At 37.9% G+C, this 25,516-nt stretch overlaps 1 protein-coding gene across 1 annotated transcript in view; it reads right to left on the reverse strand.

Annotated features, from left to right (window-relative positions):
- The window catches only part of AFAP1 (actin filament associated protein 1), a 60,440-nt gene that overhangs the window by 17,192 nt on the left and 17,732 nt on the right, over positions 1–25,516 (reverse strand). The window contains 7 exon segments of the mRNA XM_008501816.2: positions 1,286–1,431; positions 2,904–3,115; positions 5,898–6,047; positions 8,815–8,899; positions 10,418–10,510; positions 19,636–19,815; positions 22,771–22,982. Coding sequence (XP_008500038.2) covers positions 1,286–1,431; positions 2,904–3,115; positions 5,898–6,047; positions 8,815–8,899; positions 10,418–10,510; positions 19,636–19,815; positions 22,771–22,982 — 1,078 coding nt within the window.

Consider the following 25,516-nt stretch of genomic DNA (forward strand, 5'->3'; position numbering starts at 1 on the left):
GACTGAAGCAAAAATACATGTCAACATAGGATAAGCTTTTTGAAGGCTATTAACTTCCAAACAAATACTAACATGAGTGTGAAAGTAAAGCGCATTTTGATTCTATCAAAATTATCTGGCAAAACTAGACTTGTGGTAACACTGAATCACTTTGATTTCTACCAGAAATCATTCAACCTAGATTGTGAATGAAGTTGTGCTTTTTCCTTCATTAAAACCCTCTTAACACCTCATTAATGTTAGGACAGTATTCTTTTGGAAAACTCTGAAGCTTTTGCCTCCTTGTTTTGCATTTTCAGTCTGTGTTCAGTTATGATGGGCAGATGGAGTGGGAATTTCTAATATATTAAGTCACACAAATTCCAGATTTGTGTGGGGAGTCTCATTTTGCAGCAAGATGATGGATGATGCTTCTGCCAGCTGTCTTCTCGGGCCACCCGCTTTCTGACCCTGAGAAACCACAGGGTACATCTGCACCAGGGCATCCTGCCTGTCCCAGTGCTTCCTTCACTCCTGTCTCTACAAAGCCTCATCTAGCCAAGGTAAAAGGACACCCTCTTCTGAAAAAAAGCTGCCTTATTGCCTAAATTGATTTGAATATGTGACTCATTATATATGCTAAGTATGCATTGCTTTTCTTAGCAGAGGACTGGTAATAGGGAATTCACTGTAATGATTTGCAATTTTAACAGAATTTCCATACTGCAACTTAGACACCTTTCCAATTTCCACCTCCTAAATTATACCCCAGGAATTAATTGAACTGCTGTGGGCTTGATGAAGTTTTTAATTAACCAAAAGAGAACTTGAGAAGGAAATAAGAATGTGACTATTCAAGACTGAAATTTGCTGTACATTTTTAGTGTACAGGATATATTGGCTAATAATGCTGTACATACTGGCTATAGGCAGAGCAAATGAAGCCAACAGATAAATGTGAACTACATAGCTGCACATTTATTCAATTTTCAGCATATTTGTCTGCTTCCAGGGATAGTTCTAAATCTGCAGGCAAAATAAAGTATTAAAAGATAGCTCTAGATAAGGCGTCTTACTGAAAAATTGAGCAAAGATTTGAGTAAAGTTGGATCCTTTCAGAGGATTTAAGAGTATGCCAACATGATAATCATAAGCACATCTAACAGACTGCAATGCTGAAACACTTCAGGGGATCAATCTCTGGCAAAGGGGGCTGGATTTTGATAAGCTCTCTTGGCACTGACTTGAAGTAGGCATATAAATACTCAGAGTACTGGAAACCCCCAGGTAGCTGAACCCCTCTCACCAAAAGGTCTGCTTGGCAGCCTGGATGACGCTCGCTGTCATTTCCACGTCAATGTAGTCATAGTGCAGAGCTCCGGGGTCTGTTGAGGACCCTGTTTCTGCCAGCAAAATTCCTATCCATCTGCCCATGTCTTCAGAGGAGGATGCCTGCAAGGAGAGGGCAAGGGCATACATCAGGTTTCTGGTCTGCCACTGAGCTGAGGATTATTTCAAAACGGCACATTCCTCTTGGCCAGAAAATTGCTACCATATTGTATGAGAGGCTCTGGTTTCTTTCTGCTGAACTCCTAAAACCCCAGGATTTGTTATAAAGTCTGCTTTGCTAGAAGGAGTGCATTTTAAGCAAGCTGTGTGCTCACTAGTTATGATGTGATACAAAGTGAGAAGTCTGCAAAAAAGAAGAAAAAATAATCATGTAAGGATAGAGGGTTTACATTCAAGTCATGCTTTTTTTAGCCTTCAGAAAACTGAAAGCTATAGCAGAATTATTTTCCTATGCTAGGCTGGGAGATTTTAGTTAGGATGACTCCTAAGCAGAAAATTTTAGTCCAAAGAAGAAATTACGGCAAAAATAAAAGAAATAGGAGAAACAAAAGAAATTTAAGCGATAGTTTCTGAAAAATTCCAATTCATTTGTCTAGATGATGGCATTTATGTTCCTAGTGCATAGCTAGTATTAACAGGAATATTGTCAAATTTTTGTATTTTACTTCGAGACACCAATTGTAAAGTTAAACAGTTCCAAATCAAAAACCAGGAAAAAAAAAAGAAGGGAAGAAAACTCTGTGCTTTCCAAATTTCTTGTTCTTTTTATGTATTTAATTGCCTTTAACAGCTCCCTGAGCTAATTACTAGTTTTTTGAGCTTCTCTGAATTGCTCACATATAACAGGTCTGGTTGCAGGGACAGGGGATTAACGTGACCTGCAGCTGAAAATTTGAAGTGTCCATCCTGACACTGAAAACAAAATGCTGCCTCCTCCTATATCTTCATACTTGACTCCTAAGTGTCCTCTCATTTCAGTTTTCAAAATACAATGAATAAAGCCCCCCAAGAAAATTCTACCTACTCAACTCTGACAAAAACATGACCTTCACAGTACAAGGATTGTGCAAGTCTGAACACAAGAGTTGTGTCAAGAGACCCACCAGAATGCTGGAACACTGGATTTCCTTGCAGCAGAACTACCTTGATTTGAGTACAGACTGAGCAGAAGTGGTTTGTATAAGTAGCAGACAAATGAGAGCTAAGAGCTCTTGAGTTCCCATCAACAGTGATCCATTGTTTAATTATGGCTGTTATTCAACAAGTAATTATATCCTTGATGTAAAAGTGTGTATAGGGAAGTATTAGAGATATTTCATCAGCAGATCAAGGAAAGGTATAGAGAAAAGCATTTTACTGAGAAGATTTCTGAATTTCTAAACTGCTTTAAATTTCTGTTCTATTTTTGGATACAACTCTTAATATTTATTTCTCCTTACAGTATTTATTATCCAGCTCTGCAATAACATTATTCCAAAGGTGGATTTTTTTTGAATGACCAGGTCGTGTGAAAATGTTTCTCCACTTTTGTTTGTGGGTTTTTCTACAAGTCACAGCCTTAGCAACTACTGCACCTCGAGCACAGCGACCTCCTGCCCGTTTCGGAGCAGGCGGAATGTCAGGGGATGCTTCGAGTCCAGTCCCGGGATGACTTCACAGCCATGGAGTGGAATAGAAACGATGTGTGTCTTCAGATCTGTCCTGTCCTTGTGGAAAATTAGTTTATTATCTTTCACTCTGCACCAGCGCTCACGCCAGCGGTTATTTGAGAGCACGTTGAGGTATCCTGCAATAAAATGAACCGTGAGATATTTAACTCCTGACTTTTTTTTAAATAAAAAAAAAAAAACAAAACCTGTCATTTCAATGTAATGCTAGCACATGAGCAGCTAATAAAGTCCAGATAGATTTTAGGCAGTCAAGTCTAAAGATCCTCCTCCAGTTCTTCTAATGAAAACTCTCACTGTACCAATAACCTGGAATAAAGCCTATAAAGCTCTGATCCTGCTCATCATGAGCTGGAGCACACCAATCCCCAAAACTTTTTTAAGAATGGTAGAGGGACAGTGATAAAAAAATGTACATATGCAGTTGATGTGCTCACATGAAAGACCCATCTTCTCCATGTGTAATGACTTTGGTCGTTACTGGCTAACCAAAATTTTCTGTGAAGAGCAGAAATCGTTTTAGTTAATTAGGTGATAAACTACCTTCTGTAACATCCAAAATCAGTGCTTTAACGGCCAACTAAGCATGGATGCTATATGTTCAATTTCTTTTAGAAAGAAGAATACGCATTTGGTTTGCAGCATTTTTAAAGCAGAATTTAAATTACCATTAACAATGCCATCAAAAATAAAATTCATATTGGTTTAAGATTTAAGAAGTAAATGCATATGACATTGAGCTAAACTTTAAGACAAAGTTTAAACAAAGATTTCCCTTCATGGATAATACAGTGCCCTTACAACAAACTCAAATTTCCTTAATAAACTGCCTTTTAAAAAACCTGCTTTGTTATAATGCACTAGACTGGCTATAATGTTTAGGTATATAATATTATTAAATGTGATGTGTTTTGTGGTTTTTTACTTGCCTATTATATCGTAACACATGTTCCAGACTCAAACCTTAAAATCAAGACAATGATCGATTCTCGTATCTCACATTTCTGCTTCCACATTATGAACATCACATGAATTTAGCATGTTGCTGCTTCCAAACAGGCTATGAAGATGGAGACAAATTATTATCTTGCACAGGCCAGAATTTATGTAAAAAAGTTTTCTTCTATCTCAGGTCTCGGTTTCATTTAATCCTTTTGGATAGCTACCACTTTAGTTTTCATTAAAAGTATGACTTTTCATTAATTTTTCAGGGTTTCCCTTCAACGTTATGATTTCAATGTCAAGCTTGATCCAACAGGATGTAGCAGATCCAAATTGTGCACATCTTGGAAGGTGCCATAAAAATAAAAAGAGGATGTGCACAATCCTCTGATTTTCGCTCCCTGCAATGACCACACTGTCCAGCTCTCCTCCCTCCTCCTGTAACAAAACCTTGTGTAGCTGTGCATTTTAATATAATCCCTAGAAATGGAAAACCCTTTATGTGCAAGCCAGCTGGCCTTTTTTGTAGCACAGTCCTTTTTTCAGACAGTACTTCTTTTTTTCCCCCTCTACTCCCAGTGCACCTCTTAGAAAAGCTTTTCCAAATCCTCCTACTTCCCTTAAACTAAGCAGGACCTCATGCTTTTCCTCTCACATATCTCTACTTAAAATTTCAGCAGCTGACATGAGCAAAATGCTTTGAGTGTGTTCCCACTTGGGGCATTAGCACTTGAGCTTAGCCCAGGGGGCTGAAGACCAGTGATGGTGTAGGGAAGAGCTCTGCCATGACTCTGAGTGCAGGTGGGTTTCCATTTCCACACTAGCTGGGTGTCCCCTGCAGCCCTGCTGGGCTTCTCCCTTTGTTCATGGGAGCTAGAGCCTTTCTAAAGTGTAAAAGCCTTCAACTATGAAGCAGCTTCCCAAAGGTCATTGCACTGAGCCAAGTATCTGCTAGTGAGAAACTTCTGCAAAGACTTCCTGCAATGACCAAAGCCTAGGCACATATATACTCCTACACAATCTGTTAGCAGTGTTGAGTAGAGCCAAATGCAGACAATAGTAATGGCTATACTTGCCTCCATATCCAAAATAATGACAGAAATACTAGCAATTAGATTGTACAGCTGTGGTTAATATCTCACATAACACAGAATTATCAATGGAGTCTGAGACCCCAGAAATTTGAGCTTTTATGGAAGCCAGATGCTTCAGACAATGCATCTGTCTGGACACAGCTTTTCCCAGCTGTTCTTTAGGTTGATAAATCACATCTGTACTTAACTGATGTATAGACATATATACACACACTTATTTAATCAAAGAATGCTCATGTGAATGATTTCCAAAGTGTGGCTTGAGAGCCACCTGTGATCTATGAAGTTGTCACTGGTGGTCCATGGATCTCCTCCTTTCACAAGCATCTATCACACTTCACACACCGGTGAGTTCTGCCAGCTGCTGCCTAATCACAGATTTCTAGGTTTCCCCAAAATTTTACTGGTCACTTTAACGGGAAAAGCAAATCCAAATTCAGAACCTAGAGTAACTGCTTCACAGCTTTCTTTCTATGGAGGTTTTTTTTGCCAGGGATTTTGAGAAGGGTGGGTTCACTCTTATTCAGGTATGGAAGTGTTACTTAACACTGGAGCACCAGATGGCAAACAGGAGAATGTAAGTTCCATTGGCTGAAAATACCAGAACTATGAGGACATCACCAAACCTGTTCAAAGACCAATGATATTGCTTCTGAGCCAGTGCTACCATTTTATTTAAAGTCATGAGAGTCTTTTTTTCAAATTATAAACTCTTGATTACTCTTCTTCCAGTCTGAGTGCTTCCTTCTGATGTTAGGGGAAGAATTACAGCAGTAAAAGCATCTTTAGAGGATTTTCTAGGCTAGAAGTTTGTAAAGTTTTACTTGCAATACAGATATGAGACTCAAGGAGAAAAACCACTTACCACATGTTGGAACATCTTCTTCAGCTGATGAGGTCTGTTCATCTGTTGATGGCTTTTTCTTCCCTAAACCAATGATCTTTGTTATTTTTTTCCCTGTTACTTTAGTCACAGTGCCCTTGGCTTCTGATTTTGAACTTTTTTTCCTCTTCACTATTAAGAAAGAAGAAGTGTGTATTTTAGTGTGCTTAAATTAACAAATTAATAGAGAGAATATAAAAAATAGCAGTTTAGAAAACTAATCCTGTGCAAGATGAACATATGTACAAAAGTTGCAGACTGCAATGAGATAAACATTACATGCCCCCTCTAATTCATATGCCTATAAATAACCTCTGTGCTATAAAAATCAGGGCATTCTGAAAGATAAAGAAAAAAAAATCAAGCTTCTAACTTAATACAAATAATGTGAAGTCTCTCTCCATAGCAGCCACGATCTAATTTATCAGTATGACTCAGATATATGCATATAACTTTAGCTCATACACACAAGAATGAAAATTCAGCCAGATGATCTTTCATTTTTCCTAAACACTAACCTAAAAATACAATTAAGTACTCAACCAAGAATATACATACTTAGCAAGAACACTCCTGCCATGTACAATTATGTTAAGGTATCTTATCACAATGGGCATTTTAGAAAGACTTAAAATTAAGAATTAATAACTAAATTAGTGGGACTGGCATAAGCATTCATTGGTCAGAAGTTGGCACTTTCTATGATCATGAGGGCTTGGAAGGAAAGAGTTCTGCTGAAAAAAAAGTATTTTACTAACATCCAAGCATGTTTTCACTAACTTAGTATGATACTAAGGATCTGTGCACTGAGGCCTGTTGAGCTGCTGAACCTAACATGGCAAGAACTATGGATATAATCTTTTGAAGTGCCTACTTGACTTATATCCTAATAAATTATAAAAAACAGAGTTTCAAAGGTAAAACAAATCAGGAAAAAAAGACCTTCTATTTGCAAGACAGAACAAACAAAATGAACTTTCTGAAATAGCATTCAGTGATGAATTTTGATTCCATCAAGAGAGGACAAGTCTCTGCTTACTGAAAGAGCAGCAAAAATAGCCATCAACTTGCCCTGATAGATTTTTTTCTGAAAAATACATTTAGGATAGTTACTGATTGAGCTGCTGTTACTTTATCCCTGACATATCAATCCTTTCTGCAACAGGGAACTTTTAGTGTTTATGGACTTCCATAAACTGAGATAAAAAAGGACAAAATGTTCATATGAGAAATAACTTTATGAACCGAAGGGAAGAAGAATGCACAGAAAACGGAGTAGCAGTTTGGGACTCAAAATGGGATAATTTACCATACTTAGTTTCATTGTTAGAAATCATGGAACACTTTTTAGAAATTGTATCTGTAGCCAAAACTGTACAAATCTGACACACACAGCCTGGGGTGCTGAGGGGAGAGGCAGCTTGTTAGGCACCAGCAGCACAGTCCCAACACAGCAACACACATGCACAAGCAAAGGTCCAATCCTCTCATCCTAAGGGAAGGGAGTTGTCAACTTATATAGTGCTCTCTAAACATGGAGTAAGCTCCTGTGTTTGAGAGAGGAGGACCACCCATCTCATCTGCTCATGTCAGCCCCTGCCTGAGGAAAGAAGGGAAGGCAGCACCAGTCCACAGACAGGTTTCCATCCCATGCAGCAACAGCCAACAACTGGCTCATGGCTGTTGAGTGGTGAGATGAAAAGCAGTGAAAAAAGACAGAGACTGAGAAAAGTTCATCTCTGAGACAGAGGCCCAAAGGAATCATTCTCGGGAGCACAAACAGTAAAACAAACCCATTTCACTGCATTTTACAGTCCTATCTTCCCTTCACACTGCTTTTTGATTTTCCTGCAGAACTGAGGAGCAGCCGGAATAAGGCCTTCTGACTTAACCTTTTCAGGTCTGAAGAACACACTGATTGTATGTCAGAGATCTGCATACTCCAGAAATGTTGTGTTGGAAAATGATCCATGGAGAAGATAAAGGAAATGAGTCAAAAGGTGAGACAACAGTGGCACCAAGGCCAGTATTGACACTGTGCTCACTGCAGCTCACATTACCCCTCAGCATGACAGCTGCAGAAAAATGTCTTATCTAAATAATACCAGTGCTCTGTGGCAAGTTAGCGAAGTCACAGAATTTTTTCCACTTTGGGGAACACAAACGGCTGTGAGAAAGATAGTGAAGGGGCTGCATGTTTGAGATATAACTCTGACAAAATTCCCTCTGGGTTTGGGTTGCGCCTCTGTTAGATTACAAGGACTACAAAGCACTCATGGCTCCAAAGTAGCATATGTAAAATTATATACACAAATACTCACAGCCCCACTGATACTACATTATTATAAACATTTTAGTATGTTAATGTAAATAATCATACATAATAGTTTACACATACATATATTTTTGTATACACATATAAACTGCATATATATGTATACGTACATAAATATATATAAAATACTCATTAGTTTTTGCCTTCTAGTATGCAATGATAGCTTTTTTAGTTAAAAGTTATATACCCACTATTTATGTTGTCACTACACATTTAATAAATGTGTAAATACACAATTAATAAAAGCAACTGCTAGTTGCCTATAGTGGTCACCTAAGCTCTAAAAAATAGTGCTTTTGAGCACACAAAAGCTCAAAAGTTCTATATTGTTTCCTTATACTAATTATTGGTTTACCTGCACAGTAACAACATCAAATGCCTTTTGTTACTGCAAAATTTTAAGGAACCACTCTTGACCTAATTGAGTTTTCAAGTTACATCAAATCCTAATGAAAATACTAAAAAAATTTACTACATATTTTGGAAGACAAAACCAAGTATTTCACTATCACTCCCTGTGTGCATGTACTATTTACAGCAAGCATATCTGGATCTAAGACATACCTTGTTCTTTCCCATTGCATACAGTAGTGATTCCATTTTCCGCAGTGCCCTCCCCATCTGAGCTTGGCCTCTCAGATGACAACTTCTGCAGGGACAAAGAAATTAACTGACATAGAGTGTTGAGACCTTTGACAACTGAAGTGTCAGGAGTAAATTTAAAAGTATGCTTACTGCAAAATAATACAGATTAGAAACGCTCATTCACTTGCAAGACAAACATAAGACAGTAAAAAATTTAGTTTTAGAGGGCTTTTACACTATCATATAAGTTTTAGAAAAGCACAGAAACCACAAAATAGAATATATAGTACATATGAAAGTACAGTCAAAATAGTTAACCACAATTCTGTATTTCCTATTACAAGATTTTTAATTTATTTCTGGACTCTAAATGTTGCTGTTTATTAATCTGTAAAGCAATGAACAATTATATGGATCAGATAAAAAAAAAGGTACTTCTTAAAAAAATGCTTCATATATGCATTTACTGTTACAACTTACAAGAAAATCATGCATTCCTATATGGAGCTTGAGTACTTTCTGGCTTTTGAAATAAATGTTTAGCCCTGATTATTCTGTAGTGTTTGTGTATGAGATACAAGATGATGTGGTAAAGACCACGAAGATGTAGAGATTATTACAAAAAAAAGCAAATGAGAAGGTTTTGCTCTTTTTCATAGCATGCATTTTAGGAAATAACTATTTTATGACACTTTCAGTCATTTTGGTTTTACACGTATGCAAAGACAACAGCTTTTGCCTTGTGAAATCAGGGAGGACTTTGTTCTTACTATCCCGGGTGCATACTACTCGCTGCAACATCATTCCACCATGAGGGTAGAACTTCCCATCAGGAATTTGGTGATGAAACCTTTGTCAGTGGGACTTTTAAGTAGAGTCTGCAGAGGAGTTTGCTCACATGGAGGTCTTTACAGGGTAGGGGCTTAAATCAGTGCTGGTAACATACTGATTGTTCACTGAAGGGTTTTCTCCTCCTTAATTCTTGCTGAGTTAAGGTAGCAGAGACAACAACATGTGAATAGCCAAATTTCTGTGTTCAGGCACAAATACTTGAAAGGGTCTGCCAAAGCAGTGGCCTCAGAAGGCCTAGGGATCTCTTCAAAAACAGAATTCTAAAATATAAAAGATGTTCCCTTAAAACTTTTGTATAATCTTAAGATATTTCTCTCTGTTTGCTCTTAGCATGTAACAGAGAGCACACCTTCATCACAGCACACACATCAGACATCCACTGTCTGCACCCTAAATGGGTGAAGATGCTAATTGATACAAGCTAGTCTGTTGTGTGGTAATGACCAAATGAATAGACACAGCAGCAGATTTAATTCTGTAGGATGTCTGCATATACCCAAAGTTGATGCAGGGACAAGTAGTCTTTAAAACAGTAGCACAAGTCAGCAAATAATTATTGAAGATTGCCCCAGAAAATGGTCCAGCACCAAAAAGCTAATACATGAAACCCAGAACCAAAATTCAATTTTCAGCTTTGAGGTCTGAACATCCCCTAAACTCTGCAGCATGTAGTGGTGCCTCTACAATAAGTAGACAAGAAATCTTGCATTCATCATTTTGGTAACTTTACCTTTTCCAGCTCTGTCTTGTGCACTGGAGAACTAGACAAGGGCCCATCGGAGTCTACTGCTCCCATAAAGTTGCTGCACACATCTTTTATAACCTAAAGATATAAAGCAAATCTTATTAATTATTCTTAAAATACAAATCAGAGAAACCATATATGAAGGTGAAGGGAGATAGGAAAGAGAATCCCACAGACATTTACTAGCCTGGCAGGTGTCAGGCAGGCTGCCACTACAGCAGCTTCTCCACACAGCCTTCCTAAGTCACTTCATGTACAACCTGGAGGAGACACAATGTCTAGAGGTGGAAGGTCTCAGTTGCTAGACCAAAGACTCTCCTGAGTAAAGAAACCAAGAGTGCTGCTGATTTCCACGTGCTAGTTTTGAAATACGAACTCAGCTGACACCGCCAAATGAATTTCATTATGATGACAAAAAAGTGGGATTAGTTCCAAGGTCATGAATGTCAAAGGACAAGAGTTTTGCATAATACATCACCCAGCTGCTACTGGAGAACTAATGAAATGCTGATCAACTTACAGTTAATGCTGTGCAGTGGTATTTTGTGGTATTTTTGCATTATACTTGCACAGTAACAAAAAAGTATAGGTCAAAGTAATTGTAAATGTGTTCTCAGAAATGGCAATGGCATTAAGTTTCCTAATAAAAAGTTTAAGAAAAATCCAGAACTCAATTCACTGACATTTTGATACAATTTGAAGCATTTCAAAACCTAAAACCATATAAATGTAAAAATATGCAATTAATAAAGACATTTGATGATTCCCTGTGGGCATAATTAATTTTTTTTATCTCTCATGAGGCTACCATGAGCCAAGTATCAGTCTGAAATTTCTTGTTCTGATGAGAATAGGTCCTAGCTCTCCATCCAGACAGCCAAGGGAGTGCTGAGCTCCACACCACTGATTACAGCCATGCAGCCACATAAGAATCACAGAGCAAAGCGAGTTAGGAAAGAAAGGCATCCAACTCTGCTGGAAGCGTTACCACTATCCATGCAAACATTCCCCTTTCCATATACATGTACATGTTTATATACCCAGCTCCTACCTTCACACTGTTTACAGCAAGCCCCACTGGCAAGAGAGGAGAATCTGGCCCGAGAACTTCCAGTTCCAGGGAAAATATCAATTTGTTAACTGTCAAAAGGCAGATTTCTTTCAAGGAGAGGAAGAGCAAAACAGCAAACATCTTTTCAGTTTTGAACTGAACAATTTTGATGTGGAAATCATTAAAGAGCTACAGATAGCAGCAAAAAATTCCTTTCACACCACCCAAGTTAACCCTTAAAGGGTGAAGGGAATCAATCAGTGAGCTTACAAAGCCTCTTATTGCTGCCACTCATGAACAAATCATACATTAAAGGCACCATATGCCATAACAAATAAATGAACACCAGCCCCATTTTACAGATGGAGAATTCAAGAACAAAAAAATTAAATCACTCACTGTCACATAAAAAATCTAAGCAGAGTGGGGAAATGAACTTACACTTCTGTTTCTGAGCTAGTATCTTAAAAGCCTTCAGCATCCTTTCTTGACTGTCTGAACTTCTCTATAACTTGTCTCAGAAACCAACACACAGTATTTCATGGCACTTGGAACCCTTTGTAAGAGAAAATTTAGATATTTCTGTTCCAAAACACAGGCACATCAGATTTAAATGAAGCCTTAAATTCCCCAAAATCATAAGAATTTTTTAAAATGTGCTTGTTTATTTTCATTTTCTGGTCCTCACTATGTTGTAAATATAGTGCTGTTTTCTTCCTAGAGAAATGTGACCACACAGTTTCTGGAAACATTCATTTCTGTCTCCTGTATGACCCTGATTCAATGACTCAAGTTTTCAGCATCCGCTCACACCACACAGTTAGTTAATTTTGGCAAAGGCAGAGAGTAATGGGAGTTACAGACAGTACAGAGGGAAAAGACTTGGCAGCACCAGCTGAATAATATGTGCAAAGTCATGCACTCAAGTAAATCCGGTTCTTATCATACCTCACATATTTAAGGAAAAGCTGAAGTGTGTAATTGGTTTGTAATTAAATTTTGACTAAAAAAAGACACACTATCAAATGGAAATTCACAACAAGATCTGAAGTAAATGCATATTCAAGGATCCAACACTTCACTTGGGTTCAAGACATTCTCTAGCAAAGACCTGCCCAGCACCTTTCATGTGCAATATAACTGTGTTCATTGAACAGCTAAAACATGCTTCCACAGCTCACCAGGATGAGATGCCTTCAATAAATAAATAGTTGCCTGATGCACTCTCTATAATTATGTTTGCAGACAGCTGCCATTTCACATGCTTATAGCTTTAACTCAAAATTTTAAGAATAAAATATTCTACCAGTGTTGCCAACTTCTATAATTTTAATCACAAGACTTATTGTTTTTTGTCAGTTTTTTCTGTGGAGTCTCCTTGAGTCACATGAAAACAAAAGATCACTATTTTCGTTAAAAAATACTTGTGAATACAAGTGGGGACAGGAGGTCAGCAAACCTTTATCCATTGCAACGAAATGTGTAAAAATCTAAATAAATGAATCTCATTGTCTCCAAAACTGGAAAGCAAATAAAAGGAATCCCCAGTGTGTTATTTTTTAATAAAAAGGCATAATCTGGAAGGCTGTGCTGAGAATACTTTATAAGGGTATATACTCCAATAATAGTTTAAATTTTCCCACACAGTAGAAAAGGGAAATAATTCCCTTTTCCTCACCACAAATGCTTTTGCACATTACATATACACACACAGGGTGATCTGCCAGGAAAATCAAACTGAGATCATAAACAGACCATGTATTCAAATATTTTAAATATAGAAGCAAATGTAAACAGTAAACTGAAGATCTTTCATTTCTTTGGAGTCTCAAAAGTAAATAAATTGAAAATAATCTTCTATTATTCCACTGCAAGAACTTCAAATACCACTATCACCATTATAAAGTTACTATTAGCAGACTTCAGAACTGTCTCTTTCAAATGCAAACCTGGAAAAAACATGTTCAGACTCAACGATGATATTCTTCTTCCTTTATGTTATAGAAAGGTCTTGAATCCCCAGCTGATGGATCAGGATATCCATCAGTGTACCACATTGACTGAAGTGACATGCGGAATAGAGGGAAAATATTTGCAAATACAAAGCTCGATATATTCCCTGCCCCAGGCCATTGACAGTGTGGGGTGAAGGAGGTGGAATTTCACCCACATGGTATGACTTGAATATTTCTCTCTTTAAAATTATCTTACTACACAAGCACAACATTTACTATAAAAACTTCATACCTGCCGTCACCTATAAGTTTCTGTAGTTATTTTATCTAATTTTAAGTGACACACTATGACTGGAGGCAAAATCCTTACCCTACATGCAAAGTTACAAGAATCCAATCAGATTTTTCCAGCTTTCTTCAAAGATCCAGGCTTCAGAGAGAAAGCAGAGACTATGCAGTAAAAGCAGAAAGTCAGCTGCTTGCAAGCCAGACCCTGCCACACAGAAACCCAACAAACTCTGAGTTAAAGTACTGCTTATGTAGCTGGTTCCTTGCAGTTGATCTCTTTGGGACCCAGTAAAGTAAGAGTTTTCCTGCATTTGAGGAGCTGTGCTCCCCACAGGGATGCCTGCAGCACATCGCTTCCTCCCACCTTTACCTGAGACTTAGGGGAAAAGTTCACAGTTTAGAGGTGTTTATAGAGAAAGCTGACAGCCTGACTGCATATTTGCTTCACTGCTGTATGTAACTAAGCAAGATATCCATCTAGCCAGCCCACATCTTATCCCCATCTACCCCAATGTTTCACAGATACAAGAAGTGCTAGAAATGGGATGGGTTGAATCCCCTGCCTCTTGTCTCTGTTGCCTAAGTCTGAAGACAGAACTACAGTAAAGCTGAAATCTCCTTATGCAGAACACAGCAGAGAGAACAGGATTTGGCTCCAGATGAGACTCAGTATTTCTCATTCCCAAAACACTCCTTTTTTAGTGCTGGAGGAGTGTTGGGGAAACAGTTCAGAAATATACAGGTTGTGAGCAATCCTGACTTACTTCAGTTTAGGCCACATTGGGTTAATGGTTATTGAGGCCTAGTTAGAGGCTTTCTGAGAATGAGCTAATGGGAAAGAGATAACTTAATTGGCAACAGAAGAAGAAAATAATTATGTGAGAAGAAGGTTCCATGAGAATGGTATGTGTAATTGGAATACAAAGCCACCTGCATGATAAGATGGTGTAAAGAAGGCTTCTCTATACAAAGTGAGTGCAAGTTGTTAATAAACGATTTCATACAATCATATTGATGTGCACATGGAATCCTTAAGCCTCCGCAGACTGTTTTCCCACAGAGGAGTACTGACTTTCTGGGGCTTTTTGTCATTTTGGCATGACTAAATTATCTTTTTCTCTCTCTTTTGGACACTTACACACTATATACATTATCATCAATCTTCTTCTGCATAAGAGAACAAAAACTCTAAGAATTTTTCAGAGAAGAAAGGAGTTTACCTGGATAAATTAGAGAAAAAGCAGAAATTATTCACATCACAGTCTATGCTTTCTTTCTCAAAAAGAAACACCTTTTACCTTCTGTACTGGGAAACATCATTCTCAAGCACACTCTAGCCTGAAAAGATTCACCTTTCTACCTAACTGCTGTTTGCCTGAGCAAAGTGGGGATGAGACTCTAGCAGATCAACAGCCAGCTACCTTTCTTTAGTGCTTCTATATCCCCTTAAAATACTTTTCTGACATATTCGACCAAGGCAACCCCTGTATCCTTTCTCCTGCATCATTACCGTGAAGTCTATTGCCATACATGGCCAATGGATCAGGCAGAGCCCTGAGAAGGAGGCACTGGGCGGCTGGGGAGGGCATATGCAAGGGCAGAGATACCCTTTGCATGGAGAGCTGCAGCCCCAGCCCAGGCAGTGCAGAGCTGCAGGCTGCATTTCTGCCCATACATCTGATCTAGGTATGATTTACATAATTTACCACCCAAAACTGTGAGTAGGAACGAGGAAGAACACTGTCTTGTGGTGAAAGTAGAGGACTGAGATTCAAGCCCCCCTGGGTTCTGCTACAGCCTGTGTTTGTGATGTTAGCTAGGAACTTCATGAAAACTTATTCTTGAGAAAACAAGCAAATAGGATGTTTCTGGTTCTGTATTCATTAGAGGGGTTTTTGCAGTTTGTTTTTGGGTTTTTTGTTGTTGTTAAATTTACATATGCATCTTTTTTAAATAAAGTATGATTTCCCATGGTACCTGTCACACAAGCACACTCTGGCTCACATCTAGGATGAGGTCCTCTGCCCCTGGCAAAGCCTTCTGGCAGAAGTCCTGCTGGCTGGTCAAAGCCCTCACACACAGTTCTGTCTCTTGTGTCTCCAGATCATGCCCTAAATAGTTCTCAAGCAAAAATACTGGTCTTGACATCATTTGTACCAAAGTATCTGAACACATCTCTTTCAGACAACAGGGGTAGAAGCACTAGAAGGTAATTTACTTTGCAAATCCTTCACATTGGTGATGATGTGCAGTGGTAAAAAGACCCAGCCTGACTGTCCTGGGACAGAGTACGTTCCTGAAGTTCCTTATAAAGTAACAAACACTTTATGAATATCGTTTGTATTGAGTGTGCATCTCCAAATTCACTTTTTCCAGTCAGTTTTAAGGCAGTTCATTCAGCACCTGACTCTACTCAGCTACAAAATGGAGATAATAACATCTTTAGGGAACATTGCTTAAGCCAAGAAGTAATGTTCAAAGTGTTTTGATATCTGAAGCTGTAAATTCCCATAGAAAGTAAAACCAGCCACACAATGTTTAGAGTTACAAGCTCAGTTTTGTGCTGATTCAACTGGTAAAAGAAGAGTTCTGTCAGTAGATTATTCTTCAGTAACACTAAGTTCACATTAAGATCAGAACCCAGAAGCTACTTGACTCCCCTCACTACACTCAGGGCAGGGAAATAAAAGGTGTTTTCAAAGGCTTTTATGAGAGAAACCATGCAGCTATCAGATGTGGGAAATGGGTAGGGCAACTGTGTTAACAGCCTTATGAGGCATGTTGCAGGGTCTTCAGGTGACTGGGTACAGTCCCAGCCTTGATTTTTTTCTCTCTTCAGGGCAAAAAGTCCCTACTACTAGAACAAGTTCAGAACTGACTGAACAGTGTCAAAATGATAGATGGAGAAATGTCTGATGACTGAAAGGTTCAATGCCCAGTTAGGGGCTCTCAGCTGAAGATTGCTGCAGATTGCTGCAGCTAAGATTTTTAATGTAGCATTTCCCAGGGATGATGACAAATGGTAGTTTCAACCAGTCTGTCGGATGTGTTGAGACAAACAGGCAGATTTAAGATCTTACTCGACCACAAATGCACACACAGATGCACAGATACTCAAGTGAGCATGGAAACAGCTCATGTTTGTGTCTGAATGTGTAACATATTTTTCATGTACATTTTTGAGAGAACATTTTGATACTCGGGTCTGGAAAATTCCGCCACTTAATGCAGCAAGCATACCATCCTAGTGCTATGATCTTAACTCTAGCCTGAATTTATACTGAGAGAGAGAGAGCTTCTTGCTTTGAAAGCTTGATGGGCTCTTTGGTGACATCAGCTGTCTTTTTTTTCATCAAGCATTTCTTAACTGGTAAACCTGAAACTCCTTTTGTGGTTTCCAGTCTAGACTTCAATTTTCACTGAATTTATCAGCTGGTTTTTTTGGGGGTCATCTTCAAAAAAAAGGTCTCATATATTCTGCATTTATTTCACACTTGTCTTCCAATAGATATTCTTATATAATTTGCTTTTGTAGATGTATTGTATAACAATCACATCGGACTTTAAAAAAAAAATCATCTGGTTTTCTTTCATGGGAAAATCTTGCTTCCAAAGACATTTTGAGCCTTTCAGGCTCAAGAAGTAAAGCTTTAATTTGACACTTACATATGAGCTCATTAAAACCCATTGTTCCCAAGTGATAACCTGGCTCCATCAGCACATATTGGTACAGCATTTTTGACAGAGAAGGTGTGCTATGATTTAAAAATGTAGTTGCAGAGACTGTGGTTATTGTCAGTCTCTGAATCTGCTCATTTCATTAACTATAGAAAACACATGGAGGTGACAGAGCTGGGAGTGACCCTGCCCTTCCAAGGGAGGGTCCCAAAACAAAGCATTGATCTTTTTCTCAGTATAGAAACTTTCTACACAAATCTACTTATGCTTTTCAGATGTTCATTTTAAGTAAGGCTTGAATGAAAAAAAAAAAATTGTTTCCATAATAAAAAAAACAAGGACTACATTTTCATATTTTTTAAAAGTAGAAACCCCAATGCTTTTTGTCTCAAAAAGCTTTACTGCTCTTGAAAACACTGGAGCTCTTGCAAGAGCTGCAGACCTTTTTTGGTTAACTGTTGCACAGGCATTGTGTCCTGTACAGAGCAAACAGTACTGCAGCACTGTTGAGGACTTGGAAGTTGAGTATACAGTAGCATTGCCATGTACTTGAAAGAGTTTTATTAATAAGAAGCTTTGCAACATGAAGGAAATAAATAAAGTGCTGTCAGACTGTCTCCAAATGCTTTACTGATAACATACTGTTCAGTCATTCACCCTTGGCACATACAACTTTGTTAACATGCAACAGTAAAAACCATTCTCTCTCTCTCTTATTTTTTAAAAAATCAAAGCAGTAGGAATGCATCTAGAAAATGGGAAATTTTAAAACTGCTGGTGTGGGAAATGTTATGTACAATTTAAAAGAAAAAAAAAAAGAAGAAAAAAATTCTAATGAAAGAAAGTCTGATAAAATGCCATTAAACTCAGCATTACTAAACCCAAGTTTAGAACAACACAGGAAATAATGGTGAAGTTACTATGATCTAATTGGAGCGGAATTCCCTTGGACAAGAAGATGACCTACGAATTTCTTTTCATTCCACTGTTTCTGAAATGCTAAGTGGATCAGTGAGCACTTGGATTTTGCTAGAAGAAGCCTAACAAATACAAGGCTATGAGTAGTTCCTATTAGAAAGACAATTCCAAGTACATTTTTGAAGCCCAGATACAAACTCCCAGTCAAAACCTAACACATACATATACAATCCACAAATTCCCAAAAGGTATTCTCAGATACTGCAATATAGGAAATTGCAGATTAATTTTCCATTTAGTAAACTAGCATTCATCAGAATTCATACCTCTCAAGCTGCATTTTATGCCTTCCTCTTCTTCAGAAATCTATCTGCCATCAGTAAATTCCTATGCGTTCAATACAATTGTATTTGGAAAAATACAATTTATTCTTAGAAAAACAAGTACCAAATAAGTTTAGATTAGAGGACAGCCTGGAGAATGCCTAATGAGTCTTACGCATTCAGACTTTTACATGCACTTGAGTGTCTGGATTTTAAGGTCTTAAAACAAGCTACTGAAATAGCAGTGATAGTTTCCCACACTACTTCACCTCTCCATTTGAGACTATCAAAGTCCAACATAAATACTAATAATCTGGTTAGGATCTTAAACTGCAGCCCTTGCACTGAGGTTTTCCACATCTGCAGACACCAAACAGAAAGGAGTGGAAGATGACAAAAATCCCATTTCTTAAAACTCTCCATTCCCAGAACAAACCCTACCAGATAATGTCCTGCTAAACCTGGATTAGTGACCTTGGATTGATTTCAGGACAATGAACAATTTTTCCCCATCCAGAGCAATTCAAACCCTTCCTTTTAAAAAGGTGACTGTGAAGTTGGCATGCCCAGTTTTTGCAGGATAGCGTATGGCAGTTGTGCATATATACTGCTCCAAAAAGCAACCTGGAGGCCAACCCCCTCCACCTTAAGGAATCTGAACCTTCAGCTCACGCCCAGGTGTGCCATAACCACAAAGCTTGAGCTGGAGATGAAAATGGAAGGTAATTTGTCACCTCTTCTCTTGTTGCAAGATTATTTGTACAATTTGCAGTGAAATCCATGTGCTGCAACAGCAGCCCCAGCTGTATAATACTGAGATTCTGGTTGCCCAAGGAGTTGCACTGAGAGATTAAGTCCCAAATTAGATGGGATTTAAATCATCTGGGTTTCCCTAAGTGTTACTGTCCATATCTCAGGTTTTAATAGTAACTGAGCAACCAGTGGAAACACTTTGTTGGTGGAAAAGCTACTGGTCAGGAATCCCCTTACCTTTAGCCACTGTTCCGCCTGCTCTTTGCTCTGTACTGCAAGCACCAGGGCATCAGCTCCTTGGTGTGAGATCTTCAGCTCATGCTTCTTCTTTTTGCTGTCTTTGGGAATGTAAGTGATGCTGCAGTCATTCAGGAGTAGCTCCATCTGGGGCTGCTGGTCCTTGGAACTTTTGTAACACTAAATAAATGGAAGGAAAGTCCAAAAGTTAGGTATCACATTTCTGAACTTTGGGGGAAAACTGTTGTTATACAGAAATGCTATTTTTAAATTTTTAATATTGTCTGTGTCCCCTTTTACCACATACCACAGAGTTCAGCCAATGCCAACTTCGCATTTTTCTTCCTTATCCCCTCTGTAAAGCAAAATTACTTCCAGACTGATGACTGACATTAATAGACATCTTTTATCACAGGACAGGTAGAACATATGGAGAGCATTAAACTTCGCATTACCCTCATAACTCAACCTTGACCTTGATCAGGTAGGAAAAAAATCACATGTAGCACCAGAATAAATTTGTATAGTTAAAGACTTTAAAGCCTAGATGCTTCTCCTACCCTCCAGCAACATCCTGGTGTATCAAGGCAAACAGATACCAGTGCCTACATGCTGCAGCTGCAAAGGCTCAGCCACACACCCTACTCAGCTGTTCATTTCCTTGAGATAACAAAAAAAAATTGTCCTACTGTGAAAAGAAGGCAAAGTTGAAGGTTGGTACCTTTTTTAGCTAAAGCAATTTAATTTGCCATTGTACAAACCCACATAGATTGTCATGTAAGGTCATTCTTAAGCTCCGGGGAAAAAACTATAGAACTTACCCGATGGTTTTTTCCTCAGTAGTAAGTGTTGTCAATGGATGTGTTTCATCCTGGATGACTAAATGATTTGCTCTGTGTCTAAATTGGCAGTCTAAAGATTAAAGGTTTCATATCACCTCAACTTGTCCAACAGACCTGGTTCCTATTCCCTATTCCCTAATTCTTCTAACACATGAATATAATTGAGGTTCATCCAGCTGTCGTGGGAGAGTCAGACTACAGAACGATGTATATTGTGTATACCAATATCCAGTTATTTTATATCCTTATGTAAATTGCACTTTCACTCATACAAATAAGCACAAAAGCTAAAATAGTTAAGCATAAATACAAACAGAGAACAGAACATGAACTTTTGCATGTCTGCAGAGAATTCATGCCACGATACAGCTTTCAGGAAGACAGTAGCTGTTGAAAGTATGTTATAAACACTACAACTTAGGCTAAGCAAGTAAAGCCACTCTAAACCAGCCTCTGCAAATAATTCATAATCCTCCTTCTCTCTCCAAAGCCCATTAATTCAAAGTTTCTTTAGCTTGGTCACAGATTTTTTTAAGTCTCTAACTTTACAATAATGTTAAGTTTTCAAGCTATGAAACCTTGACATTAGTCACTTTAAGATGCAATAAACAGCATATCATTCCCTTTATATTAATTTAAATATTTTTTTACATGATTCATTACTAAAACTGAAGTATTTATATACTGAAGGATTTTAAGTGAAAAACTATTCCCAACTAAAGGTTATTTCTATTATCTAAGTCTCATTAAAGTATTTTGGTTTTATGATGACAGCTGCATTTACAATACAAGTATTTACTAATTCCTAGGAACATATATTTGTTTTGCTTGACTATCTCATAAGTTTAATGTCTAAGTTCTCCTTCAAAGTATAAATCAATCTTATGTAACTTGGATGTTAGACTCCTATTGTGATTTTCATTTTATTAATCCCTATTACAGAATTACTGAAAGACAATCTCTATAAGGAAAAAAAAGCTTTTCAGATCACATATGAGGCTAAAGGAAATGAAAATAAAAAAATAACATATTTCTATACATAACAAGAAACATAATTGTATATGAAATACAACGTGACTTCAGTGAAAATCTGTTTTTTTCTCCTTCATTTCTTTCTTTCAAGCTGTTATCAGATGGTCCTGAAATTTGATATGATCTTGACATACAGTAATAAAAATATGTACTAAGCATAACAGCAGTGTAACTATACAATACAACCTAAACCGGAATCAACATTCTTTACAACTGTTAAATAGAGAAGGATAGAAAAAGTAAATCCTCAGAAACCATTGAAAACTAGAAAATTAATTCCAGATGTATTTTAAGAAACCTCTTACCCAGGCACCTCTATTTCGTATCTTGTTTCCTATCCCACTACAAGAATAAAGGTGCTTGGACAATGAACACGTCTAAATTATTTTGTAAGAGTGTAGAAAAATGCGCTCCTACAGAAAATATTGTAGCACCTATGAATTAGCTTGGGACATTGCTGTAAATTGTTAGTTACAGAACTAGGTGAAACTGCTGAAGCACCAGACAGGAAAACAGGGAGTGCCTAAGACCTCAACTTATTTATTACTGTAAGCATTAGTTTGCTTATGACACAGAAATGAGTGTTTCACTGAATTAGGCTTTCTTTTCAGAAAACAAAAAGACATCTAGGAGCAGATAATTTACTAAAGGGAATCTTTTACTGGTGCCTCCAATCAGAAAAAAAATAAGAGAAATGCTTGGGGAACAAAAACATCCACTTGTTTCTTTCCTTTCTATAATACAGCTGTGCATCATGTGAATACAGCATCTGTATGGCAGAACAGATGGCAAAGATTTAGTTTAGAGTGCATACATTACCACAGCATATGCTGCCAAGTGAATTCTCAGTCTAAAAAGGGACTTTTTTCTCCAGCAGTCTGATCCAACAGTTCATACACAAAGCTCCCTATGAGATTTTTGGTCCGCAGGGAATGAAAGAGTGGATTTAGAGTTTCAGCAATTTTTTTTTTCCAAATGAAATATATTAGATGCTAATGAGCCAGACTTTCTTCCCAACAATCACGGAACTGCGTGGGTTTAAGTTTAAGTTCAATAAAAGTCAAAGTTCTAAGTAGCTAAATGATACACTTATAATTTCATTGCTTCTCTACTGCTTGGGTAAATAATGACTGAACACTTTTGTAAGGTTACTTTAGAGTTTGCCATTGTTTGCAGAACATACTCCAAAAATCAGATTCCTGTAAAAATAAATCATCTAAAAAGTACAAAGAAAATATAGCTAAACAAAAATTAAAATTACCAGTAGTCTGTTTTCTTTGATAACACACAGTAGTTTGGTCCATTGCCCAAATCGTTTCTTTCTAAGGAGGAAGGCACAGATTTTAGCATCCTTCACCAGATCCATAGAGGCCTCCTCAGAAGGCCACTGATGCCTCATTTTCTTCCCCTTTCCATCCTCCTCCTCTTCATCATATGATTCATAAGAGCTGCTCATAGCATCTGAGTCATAATCTTTAAGAAAAGCATAAAAGTGTCAAGTTAAAACATTTAACAGTGAAGTGTTATCTAACTGAAATTCTCATCAGGGATCATTTTAACTTAGGGCTTTCGAAAGGCATGAAAAAATTACTGTTTCAGAGCTTAGTAATAGCAATACATTACTTTAATTGAATAAGAGATAGTGTTCCATTATGAAATTTTATAGAAGGCCTATAGTGACAGACTGGGATTTTTAACTGAAAAAATGAGCTGGGAATAAATAGTTAGAACTATAGATGCCTTATTATTATCTTCAGAATATTACTTATACCTTCATCTTTTGTATTTTTTTTACATCTTCATCTCGCCTTACTGCATAAAGCGAAATATAGTCACAGAAATGTCAATATTAGGAAACTATATTAAGAAACAAATAATGAATATGACAAAGGTCTAGAGTAAGTTATGGGGACTATCTACGTATCATAATATTTCATACAATTCTCAAATACAGCTCTTTTATTGAAACAATTAACTTCTGATGGAAAATGCTGTTCCTCAAACTATGGATTATTCTCAAGTTAAAGGTATTCCGCAGAAAAAAGTCTTGTCATGTTAGCCTAAACTGTTAATCCTGCTCTAAGCTTGACAGTGTAATGGCAAAATTCCTTTTTAATTAAACAATCTTTGTTCAGGCCTTTCATTTTCAATGATACAATTAGCTCTAGCAGTCCCCTCACCTACAAAACTAATTGGCCATTAGAACAGAATCCAATTTTCTATCATCTATACTTATTTGGTTTTGTGGGTGTGCAAGTACAGCTTCTCAGATAATAGAACTAGAAGGCATGCTAGTTATCCACTGGGTTGTGCTGTCATGGAGGAGCCTTGACTGGAATATTATAAACAGCTAAAATTTCATACTAGCATTTCAAGTGGATTGTTATATTTTTAGGCCATAGCGTGGAAGGAAAATATCTCATTTGCTTTACCTAGGTATTTAGGGCATAGTTAGGTTGTGGGAAGGACCTGGAACAATTGGGAAAAGGACAAGAGAGTGGACGGCTGGAAAAAAAGAGTGGATTGATGTGGACTGATAATTCTAAATCAGTGAATCTCCACATGCAGAGTCAGAAAGGGATATAGAATAATAGAACTGTTTTGGTTGGAAAAGACCTGTAAGATCACCAAGTCCAACCATAAACTTAACACTGCCAAGTCCACCACTAACCTATCTCCTATAAGCTCTATAAGCACCACATCTACATGTCTTTTAAATACCTCCAGCACTGGGGATACACCCATTGCCCAGGTCAGCCTGTTCCAACGCTTGACAATCCTTCCAGTGAAGAATTTTTTCCTGACACCCAATTTAAACCTCCCCTAGCCCAGACTGAGGCCACCTCCTCTTGTTTTATTTATTGCTCCTTGAGAGAAGAGACCAGCTCTCAGCTCACTACAATCTCCTTTCAGGTGGCTGTAAAGTGATAAGGTCTCCCCTGAGTCTCCCTTTCCCCATGCTAAACAACCCCAGTCCCTTCAGCTGCTCCTTGTAGACTTGTGCTCTAGACCCTTCACCAGCCTTGTCCTTCTTTCACCATGAAGACCCCAAATCTCTGAATCAAGACTAAACATTCTGATCCTATTTCTCTTTTGACAAAAGTTTACAAAATACTTTATCTTTATTCTATATTTTATATAAATGAAAGTAGAATCTCAAGCTCTTGCAACTTCTAAAAATTTATTTTAATTGTCGTTTTTGGTGAATTCTGCTATGGAGTGTTTGATTTGGGGCAGCTCCATGTGGGGAAACGGTAAAATTTTCAGATGATTATTAAATTAACTGTAGAAAGTTTTGATTGAGGTTTTGAAGTAGAGTTTGAAATTGTGCAAGTTGCAAATCCTACTGCTAGTGCCCATGTTGCTCACAAGCAACACAAATGCAGATTTCATGCTTATAGTAAGTTGTATGAACAGCAGAGGGACACTGCTGGCAGGTCAGATGTAGGTTGTTCATACAAATCTGTTAGTAGGAGGATGAAAGCAAACAGGAGCCTCTGAGGCTGACATTTCCTCACACGGTCAAATGGAATCCCTGGGGAACTGTTGCCACATCCTATCCATTAACTACTCCCCACATTTCTCTTCTCCTTGGCTCTGGGACTCTTGGCCAGCAGGATTTGCTGTGTGAATCACACCAGGAAGGATGACCACCCTGGATTACTCCTGACATTTGGGCTGAAGCCTTTGCTGCTCTTTGCCACATCCCACTTGTGTTAATTTCTCAAAAATGCTGTACCATGACCAAAACAAGGCTTTCAGGCTCTGGACACTAACTAGCTTCTGTTTATTCTGTAAAGTGATTATTTCATGTGCAAATGTTCACGCCAGCAACACTCTTTCAATCTTGGAGTGGGGAAGAACATGACAGAAGGGGGAGAAATACAGCATGTGCAGAAGAAGTGCTAAGTGTCTTTCCAAAATAAAGTTCTTTATCAAATGTACTAAAGAACTGAGATTCACTCATACAATATGCATCAGTGGCATTCATGTGGTCAGTCAGGAGG

Source organism: Calypte anna, chromosome 4B, assembly GCF_003957555.1.
Source record: "Calypte anna isolate BGI_N300 chromosome 4B, bCalAnn1_v1.p, whole genome shotgun sequence".
NCBI classification, from domain to species: Eukaryota; Metazoa; Chordata; class Aves; order Apodiformes; family Trochilidae; genus Calypte; species Calypte anna.